This window comes from Cucurbita maxima, unplaced genomic scaffold (genome assembly GCF_002738345.1).
Source record: "Cucurbita maxima cultivar Rimu unplaced genomic scaffold, Cmax_1.0 Cma_Scf00021, whole genome shotgun sequence".
Lineage (NCBI taxonomy): Eukaryota > Viridiplantae > Streptophyta > Magnoliopsida > Cucurbitales > Cucurbitaceae > Cucurbita > Cucurbita maxima.
In genome coordinates, this window is record NW_019272037.1 from 3120200 (window position 1) to 3129349 (window position 9150).

The following is a 9150-nucleotide window of genomic DNA, read 5'->3' on the forward strand; positions in this document are numbered from 1 at the left end:
AAAAAAAAAAAAAAAAAAAAAAAATTAGTGTTCGCATTGGTTTTAGTAAATATTAAAATTTGTGTCCATGATTTGCTTGAAATTAGTTTCATTGAAATTGATTAAATAATTTGGTCAAATTACAGTTTAGCTTCTGAAATGATAGTATGTTTCTTCAAATCTTGGACAAAATCAAAATTTTTAAAAATTAATTGTCTTATTAAATATAAATATAATTTTTATATCTAATATAATTCTAAATTTTTCAATTTTGAATCTAGCATATTAGTAATTTTTTAATAAAAAATAAAAGTTTTTTTATGCTAAATTTGTAATTTTGAAAATGGAATGATTAAATAGGCAAATTTCAAATTTATTTCAAATTTCAAATTTTAATTTATAATTTAACCTTATAAATTCCATTCAAACTTATTACAGAATGAAGGCTAAATTGTTTTTGAAAATGTTTAATTTGTGAATAAAGAATGAATAGAGGAAGCAAATAAAGAAAAAGAGAATGAAGTGTCATCGCCTTCTTCCAATGCAGAAACAATACATTCAAAGGAACTTGGGGAACTTTTCTTGGAAAATACAAACCTCAGGAAAGAAGGGAAAACATGAATTTATTAAGAAAAGGAAAAAAGAAAAAGGTAAAAGACCGACCCTATGAATTCAGACAATGATTGAAGACCGACAAGCTTTCCCTTGGCATTACACATTTGCTTTCAGCGTCGCTTCGATTCTGTATTTACGTAATATGTGCACATTATCTTATCTTTGATCACTCTTTTAACTGTTTAGAGCCAATTTGACCTCTATTTATGTTCTCCTCATTCCATGAAGGATCCACTGCAGGAAGTTGGAATTCGTCTGGCTTCAGGGCCAGGGCGAAATCGGGCAGCGTCGGTGCAGTCTCCACGATCCTGTCATTTGTTGATTTACAGCACTGAATGATCAACATAATTTCTTTTCACTAAACAAGTAAATGAAATTGACGATTCAAGAAAAACTTACTTCTCAAACGAGTACAAGTCTCGATTTATCCGTACTTTGCTTGAAGCATCTTTTGGAATTTTTTCTGATAAATATTTCATGGTTCCAAATTGTGGTGGATTTCTACAAGAATACAATAGTTATAAAGTTTGCAAGTTTCATTATATTCTAATCTCTAAAAAAAATAAATAAATATTTAAGTAACCACATAATATGGAATTTACAAAAATTGATCTGTATTAACTTTTTAAACCAAGAATATATATATGAATTAAAACATTTCCAAGTATCAATATATTTTAACCTCTCGAAAATAATATGGAATTTACAAACATTGGTCTATTTTGGCTTTAAAATATATATATATACATTTTTTAAGTCAGATATTCGAACTTCAAAATTTTAATGTTTGAAATTTTAGGTGAAGTTTAAACAGAAGATTTAATGTATGAAAATGAAAATAAAAGTACATTTGGTGTGAATACGACATTGATTTGAAACTTTATAATTCAAAATATGAAATTGAAAAATGAAAATAAAGTTAGAAACGTGTTGCAAATGTGGTAAGCCAAAGACACATAGCAGTGAAAAGAGAGACGAAGTACCTCGATAATGGAAGAGCAGAGTTAAACGCCTCGCATGCCTTTTTACTTTCTTTAAAGTATTCATCGGCTGCTTGCAATGCGGCTACAGCCATCCCATGGGACTTCTCTGTGTTTCCCTCGTCAAGTATTAAACCATGATAATAATAAGCTGCAGCCTGTTTATAATTTAGGAAAACCAATGAGTTAGTTCTGGCAAGGAGTTTCCCAGGTTATGCACGGTGACGATACTGACTAAGGTGACTGACATAAATAAATGAATATCGGTTATAGTTATAGATGATGTAGCAAGTTAAATGACTTCGAACTTTGTAATACCTAACAGAAACAAGGATGGATGAAATTTTTTACAAGTAAAATGAAACTGACTATATACACAAGTTTCCTTAATCAGCTGAAAGCAAGAGATAGACGAAGATTCAATAGATTACCTTCGCTTCAATGAATTTCCATTTAACAAAAAGCCGGTGCTTCTCTCCCCAACCATTTGATAATGGAAGGTTCATGATGTTATCTTGGGCCTGTAAAGCAACAAGAGCATACATGAGCTACTACTTGAACAAATAGATTGTGAACATCATTTCAAATAGACCAAGAACAATTACGGATCAATATTTGAGGAAAAGAAAATTGGTCTTAATGAACAAAGTAATCCAACATCCAGAAACGCCAGCCCAGTTGTGTAAGTAGTTTATATACAGACAGCTTCCACATGAATTGTAAAATAAGTTCTACACGACATCCTTAAATTTGACTACTTGAATCTAACCAGCATTTCATATCCCGAAAATAATATAAAGAACCATCGGATTAATGGATATCATCCACGTCCATACAATCAACAAAAGTCCAACAAATGCATTTGCTAATAATCTGATTTGTCAAAATGTTTCAGCATTCTAAATCTACTTTCTTCTATTTCATGCAAAAGAAAACTCGAGCCCGATCCTGAGCATTTTTTTCATTTCTAACCAATAGGACGCTTGGTGTTCACATTGGGTTACAGAAGCATGAAGGGGCTAGTTATTTAGTAATAGGTAGAAAATAACAGTCCCTATCAATGATAGTCACAGTCTACATCCCATGGTAGGCGACCAAAATCCAAACATACCTGGACGTAGCATATGTGAAGTTCCTAAAGGGCTGTCTGTATCAAAGTTTACAGGGAATTAAGATGGAAATGGAATACCTGGATATAATTAAGGATGTCAACTATTGGTATTGAGACCCCAATAATTGAATACTTGGATATGAGATACTCGAAATTATTTAATATAATTTTATAGATTAAAATTAATTAATCAAATGAGCTCTAACTAATGAATTGTCTTTTACTTATTTGTTTTGATAAACTTTTATTCATTAATTTTACTAGCATAATATGTTGGTTAACTTTGATATGATGTTATTGATCAAAATTATTTATTTATTATTTTTAATCACAATATATGACTTTTTATATTTTATGAGTAAAAAAAGAAACAAAAACGTTATTCCTACAGAATTATAAGAGAATTATCCCATCCCATGGCACCATACCCAATAATGCTTTTTTTTTTACCATACATGTAAAAAGAAGTAGCACACTCATGGTATAAAGGAACGACAGACAAATGGCCCAAAAAAGTGGTTTCTTAAGAGTCGTAACTAGTTTTCTATGTCTCCATTTCAATATTAATTACTATCTTCTACCAGTTCACATGCCTACAACATCAGGATGCACCAATGCACAAACATAACTACAAAGACACAACCCTCCAAACAAAGTTTTATCGACGGAAAATAGGCAACAATTATAAGTAAATTCGTACCGAGTAAATACATTAATTAGTATGCATATGTATGGGCGGAAAACAAGAACAGGTAGTGCTCTGTATTTTCCTACTTGCACTTTTTTATTCTCCTAGTATAATTGGTATAATTTTCTCATCCCTAGTGATAAATAAACTAAAAAAGAGAAGAAAACGATTCAATAATTCGTGTGGTATATATGGAACCAGATAAGCAATCTTTATTTACTTTTATAACAGCGCATGTAAACATTAACCTATTGTATGGTGTTCCAATGAGAAATTACTTGATGCTACGTCAGAACAGGAGATGTTATGCACTTGTGAACGCAAATGTATATGCTAAGTACATAATAAGACGCAATGCACAAACTAAAATGGATTCTTTGAATGAGATAGGACGTATGCATTAATGTTTAACGTGCAATTGTAGAATACGAAAATTAGCAATGCTGGGATTTGTGCAGCACAATATGCAGTCACAGGAGTCATATTTTGATTGTTATGATTATAAAGATAAAACTCAGAAAAATGGCACTTGAGTCAGTCAACAGAGATCAAAGGTAAATAGTCTACGCATGGTAATTTGAAATCAAATAGTGTGATGAATTAAAGAACAAACTTACCTGCTGCCAGTATTTTACCATCTCACATGCAAGCCTTCGCTTCACAGCAAGGGTTGCTTTGGTGCTATCAATAGCCATTCCTAGCTGGATATCAACTCCCTATGTAGTTCATAAAGTGCAATGAGCAGATGAAGAGGTTGAAGTAATAGGAAATGTGCAACTTATATGTGAATAAAATGCATAGATGAAACAGTGCACTTGCACTATCCAGCTTGATCTTGAATACTAAATTGTTTGATAAAGATAGAAACTAAACTGGTCCAGCTAGTTCTCTAAGTGGACAATGGATATATTTGATAAGAGGTTCAATATTTCAGAGTATACCAGAAAAAATAAAAAATAAAAATGCATCTAACCAATGTGCCAGGCTATCATTTCGACAATCTGAACATCATACCTGCCCAAGTGCCTGCAGACAAAGTGCTCGAAGAACTCCTTCAGCAAGGTCCACCGGCAGATTTCTCCTACAGTAGTAGACATGCTCAATTGTGAGAAAAAACAGGAGATGCAAACATTTAACTCAAGATACTATCAATAAGTATTATGGTTGGAAAGAGAAAAGATGTTGAAGATGGAGTTCTTTTCTACTTCGTATTGAAGGGGGATCTCAGTTTTGTAATTGTCTTTTTAGGTTCAGAGGATCCTTAACTAACTCTTGTTTAATAATATACATAAAATATGTCTGTATCAAATAAAAAGTAATAAGGATGTCAACGACGTTAAGATCACCACTAATCCGCAGACCTGAATTCGGCAGGCAGCTGTGGAAGAACATGTCTAACAGCACAATCCAAATATCCTGCAGCTTTTACAAAAATGTCAACTGAAGCTCGCCTACTCTCTGCAGGTAACACAAAACCACCTTTTAGTACTAAGGCCATAAAATTTGAGGTTAAATGAAGTAGGAAGAAAGCCAGCCATCTTAAAAATTGCAGTCTGCATTAAATAGAAATTTAATGTCCTAATACACAGAAATATATCCCATATTTCTACAGCAATGACCACGCATCTTTTCTCATATAGAAAGAAGATTGGACCACACAATGGCATCATGATAGATAAAGAACTATAAGGTTCCTTCCTACGCCTTTTTTAGCTTGATTTACATCCTTTACTGAAAACAAACATTCCATAACATTCTTTCATTTAAAAACAAAAGCAAAATCTTCATTCCCTGATCATCTGAATGAGCATTCTAGTAAATAATGGTTGTATGTGAGAAAGATTTAAAGGAATTGAATGTAGCAAATATGCCATATGAACACGCATCAGTTTTAAGTACTTTGTGTCTGCAAAATAGCATGTTGCAGGTTAACTAAACAAAGATCTTGGAAAATTGGTACTGCCATATTCTATGTAATGATTACAGGGCTGGCGAAGATACAAAGGAAACTGGGATATAGTCCATTCAGTATAATATGCATTATGCAATAGAGGTTACAAAGATTTAAAAGAAAAAGGAAAAGGAAGAAAATAAAACTATAGGCCTAAAGGCTTGTAATACAACATTGTGCAGAAACTTACCTTCTGATACTTTTGGTTGATAACCATCAGTTGATGTTCTAGGAAGAAGTAATAAGTTGGCCTGTGATAAAGATAGCATTGCCATTAAGTGCAAAACTGACAGCACCTCATACCAAGCGTTGGACATGACAGTTTCCTGCAAAATAATTAAGTTTTAGTAGATTAATATAATTTCCTCTAGATTTACTTTTCAGACGCAGTTGGGAAACTACATAATTTTCAAAGATGAAATTATTTTAACAATAAGGCAACAAATTTTCTCAAGTAATTCTGGTATCATAACAACCTCCAAATCATCCTCCTGATTGATCCACGCAAACTGTACTTTGTGCTGAAGCTGGTTTCCTAGATAGAGCACACAAGAAATATTCTTAGACATTGTCTTACGAAACATATAAATCAGTCATAGTCAGCCAAAATCCCGCTTACCATCTTTAACTAATCCCAAAAGAACAGGCAAATAATCTTCCAGAGCCTGCTGAAGATCAGCTATTGTTGAACCACCTAAAGATAACAGTAGCATCTGGTGTATCAAATGCAAAGAAGATAAAATACACATAGCTTTAAAGAGGACAAACCATTTTCATTACTGACCATGTTGGGTAGCAGTTTTTCTCCGCGTTCTAGTAATTGTTGGACCTTCTTGGCCAGCCATTACAACTATACGAGTCCTCAAAGCTGATAGACGTTCAACTATATTTTTAGATAGATGATCGCCAAGTGCCAAAGAGAAATCTACTGGTCTAGGAATGCGCAGACCAGGAACATAGACAGAAACTTCCCCAATGTTTCCCGGCCTCCGCCTGTTTCCACCAGAATCTGCCGGTTTTGAAGCAAGGCACCCCATATCCGCAGATATGAAATTTCTGCCCACACAATGTCAATGGTTCTCAATTACTCTGAACTTTTAGGCATTTTGTATATTCATATGGCATAAGTACCAATTCATCAAATTAGTCCAGGAATAGATTAAAAAAAAAAAAACTACGACAAATGAGCTGATGAAGAAAATTCGATGAAGAAATAAAACATAAATTTCACAAGAGCGGTTGCCAGTTGGCAACAAAAAAAGCAGATATATAAATAAATAAATGCCAACTAACAAAGCAGAAGTAGTAGGCTATTCACGAGTAATACAAGTCACTCTTAAAATTGTCCACAAATTTTAGTGTCAGTCCTTTCCTTCCTAATACTAAATAGTTCTTCGTCTTCGGTTCGTAATTACTTTTTTTTACCAAAAATTAACTTATTAATTGCAAGAAATTGTTGAAATATAAATCCGTGCTCAATCGGTCACTAATCAGACGGTTTATCAATCAGTCAAACTTCTGGCAGATTCTTATCAAAATTGATTCAACGGATATAAAAAGACGATAATAGTAAATAGCTTAGATCAAAAGAAATGCAAGAGTCACATGAAAAGAATGAGACACAACAGATGCCTTTCGCAACTTCTTTCTAATACTTACCGTTCTTTTTCTTGTAACAACAATAAGAATATATAGGCGACGATGAGCTAGCAAGGACGCATTGATTTACTCAGAAAGCGCGGATTCCTCCTCTTGCACCGATCCTGCAAGTACATAGTTTAAAAGCGAAAAATGTGAAAATCACGGAATATTAGTAGAACAAACTTCGGAAACCTACAGAAAAAGTAACAAAATGAAAGAAGCTTCTAAAAGGAGGAGCAAAATCTTCTAAAAAGATTGCGAGTAAAGGAAATTCAGGCAAGCTCAAGCAACAGTTGGAGAAAAGCAAAGTTAAGCTAACAAGTATAATCATCCTCTTTTTCGCTATTGAAGCGTCTCTTGTATTGACGAGGAACCATGCCGTAATTGAGAATTGAAATTCAAAAGAAGACACATAAATACAGGACATGAAAGTAGAACAAACAGAAACAGAACAGAGAGCGTGAAATAAGAAAAACCAGAAAATTGCCGATAATTGGGAATTGACAGGTTCAAACACGAACAAATTTACAAACACATGGAAATGCACAACTTGAACTCGAACTCAGGAAAGGAACCGCAAACAAATTTTAAAAAAACAGAATGAAACGCAAGGCGCCTCCAAAAAAAACCTATGCAGAATACATCAAAATGAAGAGATGAAGTTCTGAATTCCAAGAAAACATCCAGTATCCAGAATTGAAGACTTCGTCTCTGTTTCACACGGTTTTCACATCTTCCAAAAACAGCACAAATGAAAATCACGCGCAAGGAAATGAACATATGGACACAGACAACAAACTCACCATCAAACACTGAAGCTCCAGCAATTCTCAATTCAGAATAAGCCAATCTTCAAAACAGAGAAAGAAAAACCCTAAGAAGTGAATCATTCTTCAGCGGAACACACCTCCAAAAGTTTCAACCTCAAGCAATTACTGTTCACAAAGGCAATCAAAGACAACAGTAGAGAGAGAAAGAGAGGCTGCTTTTGCTTCTTCAGCTATTAGAAGTATTCTAAAATTCCGCCTTCAATTGTCGTTCAACTACGAGCACAACTCAGCTCCCTTTAAATAATAATAGCGTTTTTATGGCGCTAAACTCTCTCGAACTCAGCTCTCCCTTGGACATTTTTACTTTTCCCGGAGAAATGACCACATCACTGTTAAAATTAATTTTTTACCGCAAGTAGATAATACTGCCTCTAACCGTGATTTTTACCGTAAGCAGAGGTTTAAAAATTTTAATCTCAAATATCACATAAAATAAAATTAATTACATGATTCTTTACCCCCAAACTTACAGAATTAATTAGGTTTTTTAATTCCAAAAAACCTGACTTGTTTCAGAATATTTTATTGGAATAAATAATTTTACATGAATATTAAAATATTAGAATAAATAAATTTATTTGAATGTTTAAATACAAAGTTATGTTGCATTTGAATCAACATTGAAATTAAAAAAATATTACATGCTTTTTGCCCTTCCATCACATTATACTCCGAATGTTACTATTTTGGTTTCATTGCTGATTACACCCACATGCTCATCAAACAAACCGATGTGGGTGTGCCAATAACTTTTTGGTTTCATAAATGGTCCCACCATATTGCTTATTTTTAAATTTATTTTTACTCAACTGAATACTCTATTTTTATAATTAAAGTTTTTATTTAATTAAATTTAATAATTAATATCTTTCATTACTTTTTTTTTTTGTTTCATAAATGGTCCACCTTTATCACCACTAATATTGATGTAATATAAATAATTTATGGGTGTACAAACCAGGAATACTATCTCCAATAAATCTTTTGGTGAAGTTCAAAACAAATCTATTAGAGCTTAGACTCAAAGTGGACAACATCAAACTATTGTGGAGATCTGTGATTCCTAACAATAATTTAAATTATAATTTATAAAGAATGTTTATGTTTTAATTTATTTTATATAGTTTTTTCAAAAATTTATCTTTAAAATTGAAATGTTTTAAAATGTTAGGTCAACATTAACATTTTAAATTTTAGTCAAAGTCCTCCAAATATTATATGGTGAAGCATTTTATTATATAAATATTTGAGCAACAATATGGCCACTCCTCGTTTGTTTATTTAATTGGTTAGTTGAATTTTTTAGTTAATGAATCCAACGTCCCATAATTGCAATTTAAGATGTAAATATATAA

The 9150-nt window shown here is 32.6% G+C and overlaps 1 protein-coding gene across 1 annotated transcript; it reads right to left on the bottom strand.

The window, feature by feature from the left end:
* Positions 1-458: 458 nt before the first annotated feature.
* On the bottom strand, positions 459-8024 carry LOC111495822. The gene is made up of 13 exons (XM_023146018.1): positions 7769-8024; positions 6984-7087; positions 6109-6380; positions 5944-6018; positions 5801-5859; positions 5515-5650; positions 4735-4831; positions 4388-4454; positions 3991-4089; positions 2006-2095; positions 1578-1732; positions 994-1095; positions 459-902 (listed from the first exon to the last, which is right to left on the bottom strand). The coding sequence occupies exons 3-13, from the start codon at positions 6359-6361 to the stop codon at positions 761-763; spliced, it is 1275 nt and encodes a 424-aa protein (XP_023001786.1). The 5' UTR covers positions 6362-6380; positions 6984-7087; positions 7769-8024; the 3' UTR covers positions 459-760.
* Positions 8025-9150: the final 1126 nt, after the last annotated feature.

Bases quoted from the DNA above. Each gene is read 5' to 3' on its own strand.
- LOC111495822 (XM_023146018.1), bottom strand. From the start codon at position 6,361: ATGGGGTGCCTTGCTTCAAAACCGGCAGATTCTGGTGGAAACAGGCGG. The intron at 6,019-6,108 runs GTCAGTAATGAA...TGTTATCTTTAG, and splicing joins AAAAACTGCTACCCAACATG to GTGGTTCAACAATAGCTGAT. The intron at 1,733-2,005 runs GTAATCTATTGA...AATTATAAACAG, and splicing joins GGAAATTCATTGAAGCGAAG to GCTGCAGCTTATTATTATCA.